This window comes from Lissotriton helveticus, chromosome 8 (assembly GCF_964261635.1).
Source record: "Lissotriton helveticus chromosome 8, aLisHel1.1, whole genome shotgun sequence".
In the NCBI taxonomy this organism is placed as follows: domain Eukaryota; kingdom Metazoa; phylum Chordata; class Amphibia; order Caudata; family Salamandridae; genus Lissotriton; species Lissotriton helveticus.
This window is the reverse complement of record NC_136069.1, coordinates 161247671-161267497: the sequence shown is the minus strand read 5'-3', so window position 1 is coordinate 161267497 and position 19827 is coordinate 161247671. Positions and strand designations below refer to the sequence as shown.

The 19827-nt window shown below is 47.7% G+C and overlaps 1 protein-coding gene across 1 annotated transcript in view; it reads left to right on the top strand.

The window, feature by feature from the left end:
• Positions 1-19827, top strand: part of FAM3B (FAM3 metabolism regulating signaling molecule B) — a 269994-nt gene that overhangs the window by 230102 nt on the left and 20065 nt on the right. Inside the window, exons 5-6 of the mRNA XM_078656815.1 lie at positions 5727-5777; positions 15287-15374. Of these exons, the coding sequence (XP_078512941.1) occupies positions 5727-5777; positions 15287-15374 (139 nt within the window). The remainder of the gene's footprint in view (positions 1-5726; positions 5778-15286; positions 15375-19827) is intronic.

Here is a 19827-nt window from a genome sequence, read left to right as displayed (position 1 = left end):
TTCCCAAAGGAGGTAAGAACATCGAAAAGTACATTCAGGGACCTCTGAGGAGAGGTAAGATAAAGGAGGATGTCATCCGCATAAAGCGAGACTCGATCCTCAAAGTCGGGAGTCCACCGGATACCTCGCATGGAAGGCTCCCAACGGAGCCATTCCGCCAGAGGCTCCAGGGCAAGAGCGAAGAGCATTGGAGACAGCGGACAGCCCGCCGTGTACCACGCCCAAGCGTAAAGACGCAAGACACTTTCCCATTGACTACCACCTGAGCCAGGGGCACCTCGTAAAGGAGTTTCACCCAGGCGATGAACACCGGCCCAAACCCTTACTTCGAGAGGGCCGCCCAAAGGTAAGGCCACTCGATGGTGTCGAATGCCATGGTAGCATCAAGGGAATCCAAAATGGCGGGTTCAGTGAGCGTCTCAGCTCTCGCGAGAACACCGTGGAGTCTGCGAAGATTCAGAGCGGTATTGCGATGCGGGATAAAACCGGACTGATCTGGATGGATCAAGTCCCGACCACTGTGACCAAGCGATTAGCCAATAATTTAGCCAAGATTTTGGGTTCGGCATTGAGTAAAGAGATAGGTCTGTACGAAGTACAACGATCCCGTGGCTTACCCTCCTTATGGATAACTACAATGGTAGCGAGTCGTTGGTCTGCGGGGAGGGAGCCAGACTCCAAGGCCTCTAGGAACATGTCCTTTGAGTAGGGCCAATTCCCAACAGGTATCAATAGAAGTCAGTTAAACAATGTATGCAGTCAGCATTACAAGAAACAGGAAAATCAAGGAGTCTCAAAGAAGTTTTGTAGAAGCTTATTATTCAGCAATTGTAAAGGGTCTTTCACATGGCTTAATACAGTTAAACAGCACTGTGTCGAGCAAATCATGTGACAACCAGAGGGCACTTGGTGAGTGGTGATATATACAATAAGTGAAAGTGCAAGTGCTAAAGTGAGCAGCGTGAACGACGCATAGTGACAGAGTATATGTACAGTGATGGCTCCACAAGTTCAAATTGCAATTACTTTAGAGCAAAATTCGATAAATATTTTTTGGAGCCCAAAACGAAAATGCGCCAACAAATTATGCTGCGATTATGCAGCATTATTTGTTGGCGCATTTTACGTTTTGTGCTCCAAAAAATATTTATCGAATTTTGCTCTAAAGTAATTGCAATTTGAACTTGTGGAGCCATCACTGTACATATAATCTGTCACTATGCGTCATTCACGCTGCTCACTTTAGCACTTGCACTTTCACTTATTGTATATATCACCACTCACCAAGTGCCCTCTGGTTGTCACATGATTTGCTCGACACAGTGCTGTTTAACTGTATTTAGCCATGTGAAAGACCCTTTACAATTGCTGAATAATAAGCTTCTACAAAACTTCTTTGAGACTCCTTGATTTTCCTGTTTCTTGTAATGCTGACTGCATACATTGTTTAACTGACTTCTATTGATACCTGTTGGGAATTGTTTCTTGTTTCATTACTCACCCATCCCAACACGGTCCATGGGTTTACTCCTGTTGTTCTTACACACTTTGAGTAGGGCGCCATTTTGTCGGGTCGCAGCTTGTACAATTCAATGGGCAAACCATTGGGGCCCATCGCCTTACCGGATCGGAGGGAACGTATAGCAAAAGCAACCTCATCAACCGTGAGCGGAGCATCCATGAGGTCCCTGTCAGTGTCAGAAAGGCTAGGCAGAGCGATATCTCGCAGCAACAAACGAGAGTCCTCCTCATCCCTAACACAAACCGAGGTGTACACAGTCCTAAAGTGGTCCACGAAACACTGAACGATCCCAACTGGATCCACAACACATTCTCCATCAGGCCGTTCAATCACGGGAACAACACGATTCACTCTCTCTTTTTTGTCCAACCACGCTAGCAATTTACCCGCCTTGTCTCCCACATCATACAACCTGCCCTGCTGCTCCCTGTACATCATTCTCGCAGCATCAGTCACAAGGGCCCTGTATTCAGCTTGTTTCAAGGCAAGGGAATGCAACTTCGCACTGGAGACGCCTGTCTCGAGATCGTCTTCAAGCACAGTAATCTCAGACTCCAATCGCACAATCTCCATGTTGGAAGCCCTCTTAGCGGGGGCAATCAGGGAAAGGGACTGCCCACGCACAACAGTCTTGAAAGCCTCCCACAACGAGACAGCAGAAGAAACAGACCCCACATCTTCGTCAAAATAATTGTCAATAGCTTTCACAAGTTCGGAGCGAGTTTTAGGGTTCCGGAAATACGAGGGGTTGATAGGGGCGACCCTACCCTCACTGCCCGCCCCGACCTCATAACGAAGCCACAAGGGGGAATGATCGGAAATGCCCCTAGGGAGATGACGAATCTCTCTGATGGAGGAGGACTGCACCGCTGGCATTAAGAAGTAGTCCAGTCTTGAAAGACTACCATGTACCCCAGAGTGGAAAGTGTACTGTAGTTGTGTGGGGTGCAGTAATCTCCAGCCGTCTACCAGCCCAAAGGTTTCAAGCAGATCATTCAGCCACATGTGGGCCCTGGGCAAATCCCTGGGAGGATAACGATCAGAAGTGCCAGAGACAACCGAATTAAAATCCCCACCCAGGATCAGAAGGCCCTCAGGAAGCTCCAAAATGACACTGCTGAGATCAGCGTAGGTCGAGGTCTGTAGACCCGGGGGGACATACACAGAGAGTATGGATAATGTCTTCCCCTCCCATCTACCAGTGAGCGCCGCGTAGCGCCCCCCTGTCATCAATCCTCACGTCATCAACTTCGAGAGGGAGAGAGGACCGGACAAGAATACCAGCCCCCCTGGAACCAGAAGTAAACCCAGAGTGGGCCACCAGTCGGTATCCGCACCTATTCAAGGCCTGACACGCATTACCTATTAAATGCGTCTCTTGCAAAAGGACTATATCGGGCGTATGACGCCTAAGGAAGCGCAACACGATCCCTCGCTTTATCCTGTCACCCAGGCCATTGACATTCCAGGATAGCAGTCTCAACTCGCCACCCCCCATCCCCAAGAGATAGGCAAAGCAGAACCCACACAAAACCCAACGATCAGAGACAAGGAAGAAAACAATACGATGCCTTGTGAACAAAAGAAAACGGATACACACCCCCCTCCACCCCCAACTTGATCCCGTTACAACACCCCCCACCCTGGCACCCCTGCGTACGACTCATAAGCCACCCCAACTTGCAGTGTGCCTGACGCCCCATTATCAAACTAAGCTACGCAAAGAACCCAGGAGGAGGAAGAGTCCCCAGTCACCCCCCGCCACCCCCAGGCCAATCTAGACTGAAAAAACAGAAAGATCAAAGTCCAGACTCAGCTGAAGAGCAGCAAAAGTTCAGACGCCAGAATCCACGACACAGCTTTCACTCTGGCGCTCCACCGACGGCACCTCCGGGGTGCCCAGTACGTTCGTCTCTTCTAGGCAGGGAGTCAAGCCAGTCACTAACATTTTCAGGGCGATCAAAAAAAAATGTACAGTCCCCATATTCAATCCAAAGACTGGTCGGGAACAACATGGCGTACTTGAGGCCCAAGTCCCGCAATCGTCTCTTTACTCCCTGGAAACTCTGCCTTTGTCTCTGGGCAAGCCGTGAAAAGTCAGGATAAAAGGAAACAGAGGCATTTTCAAATTTCACTGGGCCCTTATCCCGTGAGGCCTGAAAAATAGCATCCCGATCTCTAAAGTGGAACAATCTGGACAATCTGGCAATAATGGGCCGCGGGGGAGCGCCCAACTTCGCCTTCCCGCCTGGGACTCGATGAGCGCGTTCAATTGCAAAGAACTTGCTATGTCCTGTGGGAGCAAGATAGTTCATGACCAGATCCTCCACCAAAAGATCAACCGCTAGTATCTCGGGATTCTCCGGAACACCGATAAGGCGAACATTATTGCGGCGAGCCCTGTTTTCGTAATCCTCGAGACGACGAGCCATCAGGTCGTGGGATGAACGCAGATTACCAATCTCCGTCTGGGCCTCCGAGACACCCGTAATGAGACTAGAGGTCTTCAGATCCAATGACTGGACCCTCTCATTGGTCTTCGCCAGATCTGCTCTAATCAGCGTGATGTCAACGGCCACCGTGTCGATCTTAGAGACAAGGGCCTCGTATTGCTGTGCCATGGAGGCCTGCATGTTGGCAATGGCGCCCATGACGTCTTGTAAGGATACGTCCGAAGGCGTTGAAGAGACAACCTTGGGATCATCTGAAGTGCGAGTAGAACCGCCAGGGGACCCCTTTAACTGCGAATAGTGATCCATAATGTTAGTCTGGGTCTTGCCCCCACGGTGTGGTGTTTTGATCTTGCGCCTCTCGTGAGCTGGTCCGGTGGCCATATTGGAAAAGGGACCCGGAGGGGTCCTCGCGACCTGGTGAAAGTGGCCGATCGTGAAGTGTCCAAACAGACGACAAAGCCAGATCAGACGTGCAGCGGCACCAAAAAGCTGGAGTGTGGGCTCTCAGTAGGGGCAGCACGAACAGCAAAGAGACGCCAGGCCAGCCGAAGTTAGATAAGGGCTGTGCTTCCGTCAATCCGAGCCGGGAGTAGGAAACAAAACCGAAAGTCAGGAGGGGGGTCGACCCGAGGGGACCCCTTCGGCCGCTGTTGTTCAATTACTCCACGGCCTGCCAGGAAACTGAGCCACCGGTATGCCTCGGGTCGGGCCGCAAAAAGCAGCTGCGATGTAAAAGTGGACCCCAGCGTCCGAATTCAATTTTTCGAAGGACAAAATGATCAGCAAGGATATATACGAACAAAAGCCCGTCATTAAAATCAGGATGTAGTCAGGATATCCGTGAAGGGCGGCGCGGGTCCGGGGAGCTCTGTGCTCACGGCCATCTTTGATGCCCGCGAAGCTCCTCCTCCATCTCGCTGATTTGTAGCTGATTGCCTGTAACAAAATAGTTTACAAAAGAGTCATTTTCAAAACAGTAGAGGATAGCATGTATATCTACAGAAAATACAAAAATGTTGAGGTTAAAAGGCCCAAATTTACTACTAAATTTGAGAATTGTAAATTAATCTATTAAACTATCTTCTAGACTGTTACTAGTTAACCCTCACCCTATCTTGTTTCCCCATAAATCATGCTGTTTTCACCATTTAGTAGGCAATACCCTTAAGCCACCTCCCATGCCAAACTTTTCAAGCTCCTTAATACACCATCCTTTACATCATTCCTTACTCATCCTTGGTACAAATTAGTACTCCAAACATAACACATACCTTTACACATCTAAAACACTAACTTTACGCCAACCGCTAAATTTAGTGCTATTCTAACTCAGTTTATTACCAATTCCTAACTCTAACCCCAAGCTTTACTCCTACCTTAATCAGACCCAGTACACCTTTAATTATCCCTCACACAGTAATTTACTCAGATACTAACCATAAAACACCCCTGAAACCTGTCCCTCACCTGAATATCATCTCATACACCAACCTAACCCGCACATTTATTTTCACTACTTGTTTAGTTTTTATATATTCTGCTTTTTGTAGGTTTATGTTTATAATTCTGTTTTTTGTTTTAATTTTGTTGTTGCTCAATCTTTGTAATTCTCATTTTCTGCACACCTTTAAGCCATCAGGCCAACTGTAAGCAATGAATACATGCTTGTAAATATTACATCTTACTTTCTGTGCTGCTGCTTGATAAAAACGGTTTTAACAATCAAATGTTATGTTTGTTCTTTCTTTCAGACGCTACAGGAAAGGTTGTGGATACCAAAGTTTTTGACATGTATGAAGGAGGTAAATATGTTTTGCATAATTAAGTATCACTTACTGTGTCCAAGCATATTTACAGTACTCTTTTGTTTGTTCTGCAGCAATTTCTCAGTGCAAAAGAGCATAATGCAAATCACCAGGATAGCTTATATTTTCTCTTTTTTTTAATTGGTAGTTGTTAGAAATTGGGTCTCCAGTTGGCAAAGGTTTGCACCCTGTCCAAGTAGGGACCACAATCCTAGTCAGGGTAAGCTAGGTACACACTTTAAATTAACCTGTGCTCACCCTCTGGTAGCTTGGCACAGAGCAGGCAGGCTTAACCGAAGAGGCAATGTGTAAAGTATGTGTGCAACCCACAGTAACACAATAAATATATACCACAAAAAGATTCCACACAGGTATAGAAAAATAGATAATATTATTTGAATAAACAAGATCAAAACAATAAAAATGCTATCAATAGAAATCAAGATACAAATTTTTAAAGACTAAATGCAAAAACTGGGCTAAAAGGTTACTTTAGGTCACGCGAGACCAGGGTAAATCAAAACTCCAGGCCAACCGCAAGGGAGGGCAGGTCAGCTACAAGACTCTCTCAGGTCCTACTGAAAAAGTACCTTGGATGGAGCAAAGCGTCGACGCTGAGGGCACGATGCATCATTCTTTCCATTCAGTCACGTCGCTGCATTATCGTCGAGTACCATTTAGATGCAGGCAATGCGTTGTTGTAAGAGCAGAGGTGATGATGTGCCAGTTGGGTAGCAAAACAGCTGAAGAACCCACTTCTGAGGCCCAGGACTGGGGCACCTCAAGCAAGGGTAGGACTTACAGTGGCAGGGACCAGAAGCACCAGCAGAATTGGAGGTAGTCTTTTGTGTCCCTGAGACGTCGGAAAACAGGAGGAAAACCCTTGGAGTCACTGTGGGTTCAAGTGCGATGGGTCCAGTCCTTGTCCTCAGCATCACAGAGCTCAGGAGGCACCAGGGCTGCTCAGCAAAGCAGAGAAGCAGTTCCTCAGACCAATCAGTCAAGGCAAAGAGGCAATTCTTACAGCACAGTAGTGTTCACCCCACCAGAGTTCTTCCCATGTCCAGAAGTGTACTCTTATGGCAGAGTCAGAGATCTAGTACTTATAACCAAATAAGCCTTTGAAGTGGGGGTGACTTCAAGCAGTTCCTTGAAGTGCACAGGTCCCTTTTCATCCCAGCCCTGTCTGTCAGGCTATCCTTTGTGTGGGGACAAGACACAGCCTGTTCAGATGTAAGTGTGAGCTCCTTCTCCGCCTTCCTTCCCAGTAAGGCAATCAAACTGTAGATGAATGTAGATGAGTCCTCTTCATACCCACCCTTCCTGTTTTTGTAGAAATGCAAAAAATGTGTAGCTTTCACCAAGCCCAGACCTGTCTTGGAGACAGGCTGCAGGGACACAGAGCTAAATTAAGAGTAGAGAAATGTCCACGTTCTAAAAGTTGCATTTTTAAAATATTAATGTCAAATCCAACTTTACCACTAAAGAGATTTATCATTACCATTCGAAAGATAGGAAACATAATTTAGCTATTCATTTCTAATCAGGAATTATAGCTTTAAAGTGTTTTAAGTAACTACTTATGCTAGCCTATGAAAGGAGTATACCTCACAGTTGTGAAAAAACAGATTTAGCTGTTTTTCACTATCAGGACATGTAAAACTTGAAAGTACACATACTACCTTTTACTTTCACTTCACCCTGCCCTTCGGGCTACTCAGGGCCTACTTTAGGGATGACCTATGTATAATAAAAGGGAAGCTTGGCAAGTGGCTGTAAATACCAATGAGCAGTGACAGTAAACTGCACACACAGGGCTTGCAATGGCCTGTCTGAGACAAGTTTGAAAGTCTACTTGTGTGGGAGGCACAACCAGCGCTGCAGGCCCACTAGGAGCATTTAGATTACTGGCCCTAGGTATAAGGTATACCACTTACAGGGGACTTACAGGTAACTTAACCCGAGTGCTGCAGTCGGCTGTTGAACGTTCGGAGCACTACCTGGCTGGTGCTGCGCACGTTCAACGGCCGACGCAGCCTCGCCTGTTTTTTAAAACGGCCGCACTGCCGCGGAATCGCGGCAGCGGCCAACGGGTTAAATATGCCAATCAGGTATACACCAATGTCACCATGTTTTAGTTGAGTAACACGTGCACTTTAGCACTGTTTAGCAGTGGTAACGTGTTCAGAGTCCTTTGGCTAACAAAAAGATACAGGAAAAAATGGAGGTAAGCAGGCAAAAAGTTGGGGGAAGACCACTCTGAGGATGGTAGCCCTATCAATAGTAAATAACGCCGTTGTGCAATTGAGATCCATTATTAACAATACTACAAAAGTGAGATGCCCAAGAAAATAAAATTATTCATTTCTAAGTGATTTAGTTTCCTGAAATCAACACTCCCAGATTAACACAAACAATGTAAAGGTTCTACAATAATACACATATTACTTAAAACGGACTTTTACTAAATAACAAGACACAGCAGTTATATTCTATAGAGGTGCATTTTAAAGATTTACTTACAAATTTAAATTATATCCTAGTTTGTAACTATAACCCAACATGTAGTACAAAGGAATAGCGGCAGCAACATTAACGAGCAATGTGAACAGCAAAAAATATTGTAGCAAAGTGGCTGTTTTACCTGTACATTAATCCCACCCCATACATTTGGCTTTATAAGTTAAACTGCATCAAAAAGCCTAATTTGAGCTGCTAAGTTGGTTCACAATATCTTACCTGTTTCAAATAAGGAACGTATTGTCCAACAGAAAATTGTTTAATCTGCTGTTATCATCTCTGCTGGAGAGAAAGCTGATCAACCGCTGGCAAAGTAAAGGCTGATTGTGCCTCCTGTTACCTTCAGCAAAAAGAACAGATGATCGCGGGAATGCTGAGCAGATCAAACATTCACCCCCAGTCACAGATCTAGGTTTAATCCATCATTTAGTTGCTCACCACGCCACCCCAGTTTGAATCTAGCCATATGCATATCAGTCTTGACCCTGCTCCTCATGGGAACAGTCCAGCCCGAATTGCCAGGCCAGGTCCTCCCTGGACCAGAAACAAGCATCCTGGGACCGGTTTCAAGGTAACGCCCCTCATCAGTCAGGCTAGCTTAAATCCAGTGGCACAGTGAGCACAGGACCCACGTATGGGTATGCCCTTCTCACTTAGGGCAACAAAAGCAAAAAGAACAGATGATGGACGGAATGCTGAAGAAATCAAGCAATTACCACATTCACAGATTTGGATTTAATCCATCGTATTTATGCTCCCCACGCCACCCCAGTTTGGATCCAGCCATACGCAAATCAGTATTGGTCCTGCTACCCATTGGAACAGTCCAGCTCGTATTGCCAGGCCAGGTCCTCCCTGGACCAGAAACAAGCATTCTGGAACCGATTTCAAGGTATCACCCCTCATCTTCCAGGCTAGCTTGGATCCAGTTGAATGGCATGGCGAGCAAAAAAGTGATGGATTTAAATCCAGATCTGTGATTGGGGTGTGTAAGAAAAAAAATGCATTTTCCCATCAATCTAACTTGCTGATTTATAGCCATCTTTTATTTAAAATGCATTATGGTTGCTTTTAATATATAGTTACCTGAAGATGAAATACCAAAATAGCTGTAGAATACTTTGTCCTTTAAGGAATGTGATGTCTACGACCCCGGAAACACTATACCGGGCATCATCATAGCCCCCATGATTGTACAGCACTAAACCTCTGTGCTCTGCTGGACTCTCGCCTTCTGTGTCTACAGAAGTCCTACTCAGTCACATTTGCTCTGCTAAATTGCCGCAGTGATGCTGCAAGCTGGTGCCACCATAACAGTGGTAAGGAGGCAGGCTCTCTCTTGAGAGGCTTGTGCTGCAAATCTGGCACTAGCTTGCTGCTGGTAGGGCGGATTGGCTGTGTCTTGAAGCGCTTCAGTGCTGCTCCATACATTGTCATACTGGCAAATAGGGCGGCAGACAAGGCTCTCAGGGGCTTTAACCACCGCTGCTGCTAGTGAGTAAGTCATTGACCCAATTGACCTGTCTGGTAAGTGCAATGGTTGCCAGCTGCAGCAAGGTGGGTCACGCCAGTGCCCCTGAAAGGCTACTCCACTCGCCTGGGATGGACACAGGGCACTGCAGCCTAGCCCTTGCTCGGACAACACACATGGAGGACAGGAGAAGGGTTCAGTGCTGGCAAGCCCCATGTCGCGTTGTGGCGAAATGCTCGGGGATGGGGACTGCTGAGGCTAGGTTTGCCAGCAGGCCGGTTTTCTACTGGCACCACCTGTATTTTGCTGTATCAGCCGGTACAAAAATAAGCATAATTACCGAAACCCAGTATAACCCATTATCTGGACTACGTCAAACAGCAAATCTAAATAGCAAACCCTTTTAAATGTGTTCTAGAACTGCGTTAATGAATCATCCCTGATTAATAATTAAAGGTAAAAAATGGGAGAAAAGTGATGTTACAAATAAATATATATGATTTTGTTTACAGTCCCATTTAGTATCATACCCTGGCCTTTTCAGTCTCTTAAAACAACAACTGGCTGGTATTTTTTCGTGGAAAGGTGCCAACTCTAGCTTAAGCAAGAGCACGAAAAAAACAGTAGAGTCATGTTGGGCTATGCTCAAACCTGCAGGAACCACGCGGTGAGGGAGGAGAGTCACCAGAGGCTAGTTGAGCTGTGTCCCTCTGCCACAGGTTTGGAGAGTGAGATGACGAGGGCCAATGGTGAAATGAAAGAAGAGCAACTTGGGTTGGCTTGAAAATCTGTGTCCTTGTGCACCTGCACAGCACAGCATTTGCCACATGTCTAGTCTTCAAAGAGATGTTTCTGCCATTGTGTATATGGGGCTGTAGGCAGAGACACACTCAGAGGTGGCCGGGCCAGCGGCGTAGGAAGGTGGGGTGTGGTGGGTGCGGGCCACCCCCGGTGTTATCACTGAGAGGGTGACATAATGGCAAAAATATGTGTTTTAAACACATATTTTTGCCATTTTGTCAAGCCGGGGGTGACAAGAAATTTTCCTCACCGGGTACCACCTGACCTTGCTACTCCGATGGGCCAGGCTCGCCTTCATTGAGGCAATCCCGGGCCCTCATGGTGCCTACAGTACTGTAATGTAGAGACAGATGCCTGTGTTTAACACAGCAGGCTCTCCCCAGCACGGCACCCACTGCTTGCAGGACACACTGCAGACTGCTTGAATGGATAAAAGAGCAGCTTTGTTGAACACACCTCGTGGTGATCCCTGGGTGCTATAAATGTGTGACTAATGCATTTTAGTGTGTTGATGCGGACAACAGCACTAAAATGTGTTAGTCTAACCCTTGACGTGTGATACTTGGCAGGGCTCTGCAGCCACCTCATTGCCTCCGCTGGTCTGGCTTGGTGTTTGGGCTTCATTCCCCACTGCCGTCTGCCCCAATATACAAAGATACTTTTGTGAGTTGGCGTGGTTTTATTTTTGGTTTTCTGATGAATTTCAGGAGGAAGTCACATCTATTCCTGTCAGCTAACTTTTTGAAATGGGCCCATGACTGAGGACTTTACTTCTGATGTCTGCCTTTTGCATTCTGCCTCAATCTGTCCCTCATCACATCAAAGGGTTATTTCATGTGTGTGCATTACAGTAGTGTGTCTTCTTGGCTCAAGTGTCCATGTCTCATCCTGCTTCTACCTCATAATGCCATGCTTTGCCTGTTTTTTCCAACAAATAACAGCATTTTCTCACTCTATGATGATTTATCTTTATCCTCCATTTCCTGCATCTTTATCGTACAGTCACTTGTCTTTCAGTATTTTTCACAACATAGTTTGACAATCCACTAAACTGGTTCTTGAGTCTGGTGATAGGTGCCAGAGCAAAAGACAGCCATCCAATTGCATTTGAGAGCTTTTTGAACTTTGAATAGACATTATCGTATTGCAGGCCTGCAAAGTGAGGCTCACCCTACTTCTTGGACAAGGCCCATCCAAGTTCCCTATCCTTGTCCCACAACTTGCGGGTACTCTCTGCACTCCTCTCCCATTCCTTTCAGACCTCACAGCCCTCCTCACTCCCGGAGCCTCAACACTCGTCTACCCCCACATTGCTGCCCAAACCCCTGCTGGGTCACTCATACTTGATAATCAACAACTCACATTATGTATTCAGTAACCTGTTATCCACAGGGGTGACGTCCTGGTGGCCTTGGGAGGCCGGAAGGACAACATCCTGCACTACTGTTGATTCGCAATAAAACGTTAAAACAAGGGGAGCTTAAAAATACATCATTTTCCATAGTAGGCATGGGCACGATGACACACCTGCGAAAAAGCGAGGGGGGAGGGCATACAGACGGGGAGTGGAAAACGACGAAACACCGGCGTGCGCTAGCAGTCTGGGAAGCGCTGCAGGTACAGCAGAGAGACAGTGCCATTTAAAAATGTGTGACAATGCATTTCAGTGCGGTGATGCGGAACACCACACTGAAATGCGTTAGTGTCACGTCCGTTGCATGATACTTGGCAGGCCTGGACCGGAATGCTCTGAACCATGTGCCCGGGAATCTCACAATTAAATCAGGGTGTGGGCTAACCGCCCCTTCCGCCTTCACAGACATTGCATGGAGGAGACTGACGCCAGAAGCTGACAGATGTCACCTTCCTCTCACTCTGCAAGCACTGCCCCGCTCCCTCCTCCCCCCCGCAAAGAATAAAGAAACCACGTGGGGACTGTATGACATGCTCTATAGTATAGAGGGGTACTCATAGTACGGCCCGCGGGCCGGTAGCGGCCCGGCAAGCCTTCCTGGGCGGCCCGCGGACATTGCAGACACCTGTGTTTAAAAATAAATAAATTAAATAGTGTTCGCAAATACAGCCGCAGCAGCGCCGGGGGATTCCAGTGATTGTCAGAGGGGAGCTGCAGGGGCCTAAGAGGTGAAATTCAACAAAGCCTAATTAACATGGAAATGGTCTTTTAAAGACCCATGAAGTACTTGGTGGGGCTGTGTGCGCGCGGCCGGGGAAGCTGTCTCAGCCCGAGCTGAGGGCAGACACACACACACACACAGGTGAGAGGACAGAGAGGGAGGGAGGGAGACACAGAGGGAGGGAGGGAGACACAGAGGGAGGGAGGGAGGGAGACACAGAGGGAGAGAGGGAGACACAGAGGGAGGGAGGGAGTCACAGAGGGAGGGAGGGAGGGAGACACAGGGGGAGGGAGGGAAACAGAGAGTGGGAGACAGGGAGGGAGGGAGGGAGATACAGAGGGAGGGAGGGAAACAGAGAGTGGGAGACAGGGAGGGAGGGAGGGAGATACAGAGGGAGGGAGGTAGACACAGAGGGAGGGAGGGAAACAGAGTGGGAGACAGGGAAGGAGACACAGAGGGAGGGAGGGAGACACAGAGGGAGGGAGCGAGGGAGACACAGAGGGAGAGAGGGAGACAGGGAGGGAGGGAGACACAGAGGGAGGGAGGGAAACAGAGAGTGGGAGACAGGGAGGGAGGGAGGGAGATACAGAGGGAGGGAGGTAGACACAGAGGGAGGGAGGGAAACAGAGTGGGAGACAGGGAGGGAGACACAGAGGGAGACACAGAGGGAGGGAGGGGGGGAGGGAGGGAGACACAGAGGGAGGGAAACAGAGAGTGGGAGGCAGGGAGGGAGACACAGAGGGAGAGTGGGAGACTGGGAGGGAGACACAGAGGGGGAGTGGGAGACAGGAAGGGAGACACAGGGAGAGTGGGAGACAGGGAGTGAGATACAGAGGGAGAGTGGGAGACAGGGAGGGAGACACAGAGGGAGAGTGGGAGACAGGGAGGGAGACACAGAGGGAGAGTGGGAGACAGGGAGGGAGACACACCGGGATGGAGACACAGAGGGAGGGAGGGAGACACAGAGGGAGGGAACCAGAGAGTGGGAGACTGGGAGGGAGACACAGAGGGAGAGTGGGAGACTGGGAGGGAGACACAGAGGGAGAGTGGGAGACAGGGAGGGAGGGAGACACGGAGGGAGGGAGACACAGAGCGAGGGAGGGAAACAGAGAGTGGGAGACAGGGAGGGAGACACAGAGGGAGGGAGACACAGAGCGAGGGAGGGAAACAGAGAGTGGGAGACAGGGAGGGAGACACAGAGGGAGGGAGACACGGAGGGAGACACAGAGGGACGGAGGGAGACACAGAGGGAGGGAAACAGAGAGGGAGACACAGAGGGAGAGTGGGGCACTGGGAGGGAGACACAGAGGGAGAGTGGGAGACAGGGAGGGAGACACAGAGGGAGAGTGGGAGACAGGGAGTGAGATACAGAGGGAGAGTGGGAGACAGGGAGGGAGACACAGAGGGAGAGTGGGAGACAGGGAGGGAGACACAGAGGGAGAGTGGGAGACAGGGAGGGAGACACAGAGGGAGAGTGGGAGACAGGGAGGGAGACACAGAGGGAGAGTGGGAGACAGGGAGGGAGACACAGAGGGAGGGAAACAGAGAGTGGGAGACAGGGAGGGAGACACAGAGGGAGAGTGGGGCACTGGGAGGGAGACACAGAGGGAGAGTGGGAGACAGGGAGGGAGGGAGACACGGAGGGAGGGAGACACAGAGAGAGGGAGAGAGAGAGAAGGAGGGAGAGAAAGAGGGAGAGAGAGAAAGATGTGTGTATGCTGGGTCTGGTGGCTCAGTGGACGAAGGTGTCTGCTGCAGGGACCTGTGTTTAACCTCATGGTCACAATTTTTGTTTGCTTTAGCCCCGCCCCCTCCCCCTCTGACCCCACCCCCACCGGTGCGGCCCTCAGCCACAAACCACACTGTAAATTTGGCCCCCCGAGAGAAAGTTTGTGAGTACCCATGCTCTATACGATGGGGCGGTCTTCGCATGGCACAAAATGAAGTGAAAAAGATCTCCTTGTACCAAAGAAAGGCAAAAAAAAAATGCTGTATGAGGCCTGCTGTCGTTGCAGAGCCGACAATATAATTTGAAAATTCTCTGTAATGCCTGCCATGCTGCAGAGTAATTAATAGCAAAAATATAAATAACACTTCTGCAGGGACTGTGAGAGAGTTAAAAGAATCATACCTTTGTAACTCTCTTCAGTTTTTTCTCTGCGCAGAAAAGGGTTGACTCCTAAGAGACTTGTAGAATTAGTTTGTACACGTTTTGTCAAAGCTGTGTACAAATCAGCGGGCTGGTGGTACACCAGATACTATGGAAAAGCGTGATACATTATCCTAGTTGCATAAAACACACCTGATTCAATGTAAAATTAAATGACTGCAAGCCTGTAAGTTTTATGAATATTTTGTAAGCTGAGTGGCTCGGATCTGAGGAAGTCTTTCTAACTACGTTTGTCTTAACTTCTAAAATAGTTCATTTTAAATTATTAAAAATACAGTCACAAGCTCCAGGACAACTCATTGAACACTGTCACTTTCCCTTGCACTGAGTGAGAGGTCTGTCGAGATAAGTGTTGTGAGAGGATGGTAAATGTAGGTGAGTAAAATGTTTCTTCGTTTTGTTTTGACAGACTTTTCAGGACCAATGGTGAAATTCATTAACGACGCCCCCAAAGGACACATTCTGCTAATATCCACCTATGATGACGGAGCTACCAAGTAAGAATTTGATAAAATAGTAGTATTGCTGTTACTCTGAAGGTGGTAACATGGAGACACTCATTTATGAAGTAACCAGTGTACGCTGAGAACATTATGTAAATTAAAACAAGCAGTTTGAATCAATAGTCCTGAATAAGTCTGGATGTAGGGTTTTTAGTAAGACAGGAAGCTTGGCGCTTAAGCTGGTGTGCGTAATGTGTTTGAGTGAGAGACAGGTCCGGACTGGCCGTTGCGGGCACCGGGCAATCCCCAGGTGCGCCACATGGGTGGAGGGGCCGGTTGTGGGCCTCTGGGGGCCGTTTTTGTTACAGGGTCGTTTTTGGAAAACGGCCCTAGGTTCTGGATGTACCAGTTCCTACAACACACATCAAGAAGGCCGACACGGCCGCCACTCCTTTACTTCTTGCACCACCCTCACTAACTCCACCACATTCTACAGGGGACCCACTGGATATTTCACCTCAGGGGTCTCCACATTCTGATACATATGTGCATGCTACACCACCACATATTGACCCCTGGGATACTTGTGATATTGATCCTCAAGGGGGCACAAACCCAGATCTCAATCCAGCTCGACCTTCCCCTCCTGATGACTTAACATGAGCTTATAAGGAGAGCTGCTTCTTTTCATCAAGTGGAACTCCATAAAGAGCCCTTAGAAGAGGATTTCCTCTTCGAGACCCTTCCTCCACTCACAGGGCAACACAATATCTCCCAATACTAAATGGCATGCTTAGGCATATGCACAACATCTTTAAAGACCCTAATAGGTATTCCAAAGGTAGAGACATGGGTGCTTCCACACGTGGAACAATACCCACTACCAAAACAATAACTTCCCTCTCCTACCTCCCGACCACATAACACTGGTCAGAGGTCTCTTACAACATTTCCTACCCACATGACACCCATTACAGCAGATCCAGGTTAAAACCATCATTTTTTTGCTTGCCACGTCATTCCAGTTTGGACGCGGCCATATGCAAATCAGTCTTGACCATGCTCCTCATGAGAACATTTCAGCCTGAACTGCCAGGCCAGGTCCTCCCTGTGACTGGGGGTAAATGTTTGATTTGTCCAGCATTCCGTCCCTCATCTGTTTTTTTTAGCATTCGTCGCCCCGAGTGGGACGGATATGCCCAGACGTGGGTCCCCGTGCTCACCATGCCTCTGGATTCAAGCTAGCCTAGCTGATGAGAGACGATACCCCAAAACCGGTACCAGGACACTTGTTTCCAGTCCAGAGAGGACCTGGCCTGGCAGTTTGGGCTGGACTGTTTCTGTGGGGAGCAGGGTCAAGATTGACTTGCATATGGCTTGGTTTACACTGGAATGGCATGTTGTGCAAAAATATGATGGATTTAGGTCCTTATCTCTGTACTGGGGGTGAATGTTTGACATTGTTCAGCATTTCATCCATCACTTGTTCTTTTTGCATTTGTCGCCCTAAGTGGAAAGAGTATGCCCAGGCATGGGTCCCGTGCTTACCATGCCACTGGAGTCAAGCTACCCTGACTGATGAGGGGTAATACTCTGAAACTGGTCCCAGGGTGCTTGCTTCTGTTCCAGGTATGACCTTGCCTGGCAGTTCAGACTGCACTGTTTCCATGGGGAGCAGGGTCAAGACTGATTTGCATATGGCTGGGTCTAAACTGGAATGACATGGTGTGCAAAAAAACTATGGATTTAGGCTCAGATCTCTGTACTGGAGGTGAATGACATTGTTCAGCATTCTGTCCATTTCTTGTTCCTTTTGCAACTTTCTGAAAGTGGCACTTTCATAACTGTAATATAAAATCCGACTTCACCATAAATTATGATTTTAAATTAAGATTCCAGAGACACTAAACTTGAAACTTTCATATTTTCCTATTTGGAAATTACACTTATAAAATGTAATAAGGTAATTGAAATGTTATCTTATGTGAGATATAGGCCTTGCAGAGTTTTTCACTTCCAGGACATCTAAAACTTAAAAGCACATGTCCTACTTTTTAAATAAATTGCACCCTGCCCTCTGGGCTGTCCAGTGCATACACTAAGGCAGAGATTTCCAAACTCTGTGTCGCGACACAGTACTGTGTCACCTGCAAATGGTGGGTGTGTCGCGTTACTGTGCAGTTAGTACGCCAGACGTATGCGGAGAAAGGAAAGGGAGACTTTTAGGCGAGCGTGTGCGTGCGGCACATGCGCAGTTCGGTCCGCAGAGCCATTCCCGGCAGGAGTGTTAGCCCGGGGACGAGGAGGAAACGGCGGGCCCCGAGAACAATCCGGTGGCCTTGGCGTAAGGCCTTGAGATTCGGTGACTTCTCATAAGTACGGGTGTTCAAGTTCTAAGGTAGGGCATAGACTGCTCCTTTCTGCCTAATCTGTTGTTTGAATATACGCTGGTCCTTTACTAGACACTAGCAGTGATCGCAGTCCACAGAAAGACACCATTCATGAACAGAAACAGTTGAACAAGACTAATGTTCCAACATGGGAACTTCTGTGGTATATAACACAACATTAAATGCACATTTTAATGTAGTATCATCCCTGGAAGTTAAATGGCTTACTTGGAGGTGCAGCATGCTCACCACCGGTCCTGCGCAATAGGACAAGCCAGAGAGAGTTCAAGTTTTGAAAATTCGTATTAGTGCAAACTAATTGGCATCACTTCAGACTGCGACATCAATGACAACATGGAAAGATAGCACATTGGAATAAATTGACACAAGCTTCAATAAAGTAAACGTTTAGCTTCCAAAAGCAGTGGAGCAGCACTACCAGGTATCCAAAAGGGCATGAATGAAGAGGCCTGAAGGAGGAATCCCCTATCCCCGCGGATGGGATTGCTTCCATAGTGTAATAAGTTGATGCGTTTTAATTTCTTGCACTGTATGTATATCACTCCGGTGCTGCCTCACAGGATTGACCCCAGTAGGCCTAGAAGTTGTTACCGGTGTCAGGCACAGGTGACGTCGTTCCTGCACCTGGCCTGGGAATCTGTATCGAGGCAGGTGGCCACGGTCATTGGCCCCGAGATGGAGCTGGAACCGGTTGTTTGCCTGTTGGGCGCTATTAAAAAGCATAAAGGCAGAAAGATGGAATTAAAATGTTTACATTTGGTATTTTTGTTGGCACAGAGGGGAGTTGCTTTTACCTGGATGTGGCAGGGTGGGGCTAGTCTCGAGGTTTGGTAGGGGGATGTGTGTGAGTAGGCAGTGGCGGAGGAAGTACGCCTCCGTAAAATGTAGACATGATGATAAAGTGGAAGATGATCTGCAGGTTTGGGGGTGCTGTTGACTAAATTTGTTTGACGGGGGGAACAAGACTTTTCTTTTGAGGATGAGGTGAGGTTACTCCTGTTACGGGTGCTGTGGTGTATAGAGACATAATGTACATGATTTCTATGGGGTTTGATCTACAATAACTTCTTACTAGATGTCTAATGTTGGGGGATGGCTGTGAGTCTTGTATCATTTTCACTTGTGTTGCTATTTTGCTCAGCAGTAAACAATAAAAGATGTCTTTAAATAAAAAACTCAGATCTGTGACTGGTGGTGAATGTTTGACAATGTTCAACATTCCGTCCACCATCTTTTTGTGTTGCAATATCCATATGCAGCCACTATGGACGGGTCTTCAGCTGCACTCATGACCTGAATACCATTGTTCTCTCATTTAGGACTTGTATAAAATCTTCTGTAGTATCTTGGTATTCCCTATGCTACCCTTCTCTCCCTCCATTGGAATATTCATATGAAGCACCTTTCAGAATGTTGGTGTCCTGCCTGTGAGATTACAGTTGGCTGGGCTGAGTACCATGATGGATGCTCCTGGTGGGGTCTCTCTATACAACTTGGAATAAAGCATCTCTAAAATACTACTTCACTTGTGGACTTCACATCATTACATTCATGGCGACGATCTAAAGAAAGAACCTACGTTTGTCAAGTCAAGAAGTACTTCAAACTACAAGATTTTAAGAAAGAAATTTACAAATTAAGAAAAGACCTCCTGCAACTAGAAAAACTACCCCAACTGGCGTTTTGACCCCACCAGTGACCTGCCACCGGTCGCCCACAGCAGTCCACCAGTTGTTCAAGCGTCTGGAGAGTCTATTGAGTGACTGTAGCTGTCCCCCTGTGAGGGTAAGCCTTTCTAGCAACAAGCATTTGCTCATTCTGTGCTGGGTTCGTGTATTTTCATCACATGGTAATTACTCAACAAGCTGCCTATGGTTCGCCTCTTCTAAATCCTTCAAAGCCACAAGAAAGCCAAGCTTCAACAAGAAACGTATGCAGTGCTTAAGAAAAGAAGGTAATCAGTGGTTGTGCTTGTTTTTGCCCACCAGTGCGGGGTTAAAATTTACTTTTTTGGCGAAAGGCATCCAGTTTTGTGGCTGTACATTCATGGTAGACTTTGATACTGAATGGCTCTGGAGGTGTTTTTCTAAAGCTTC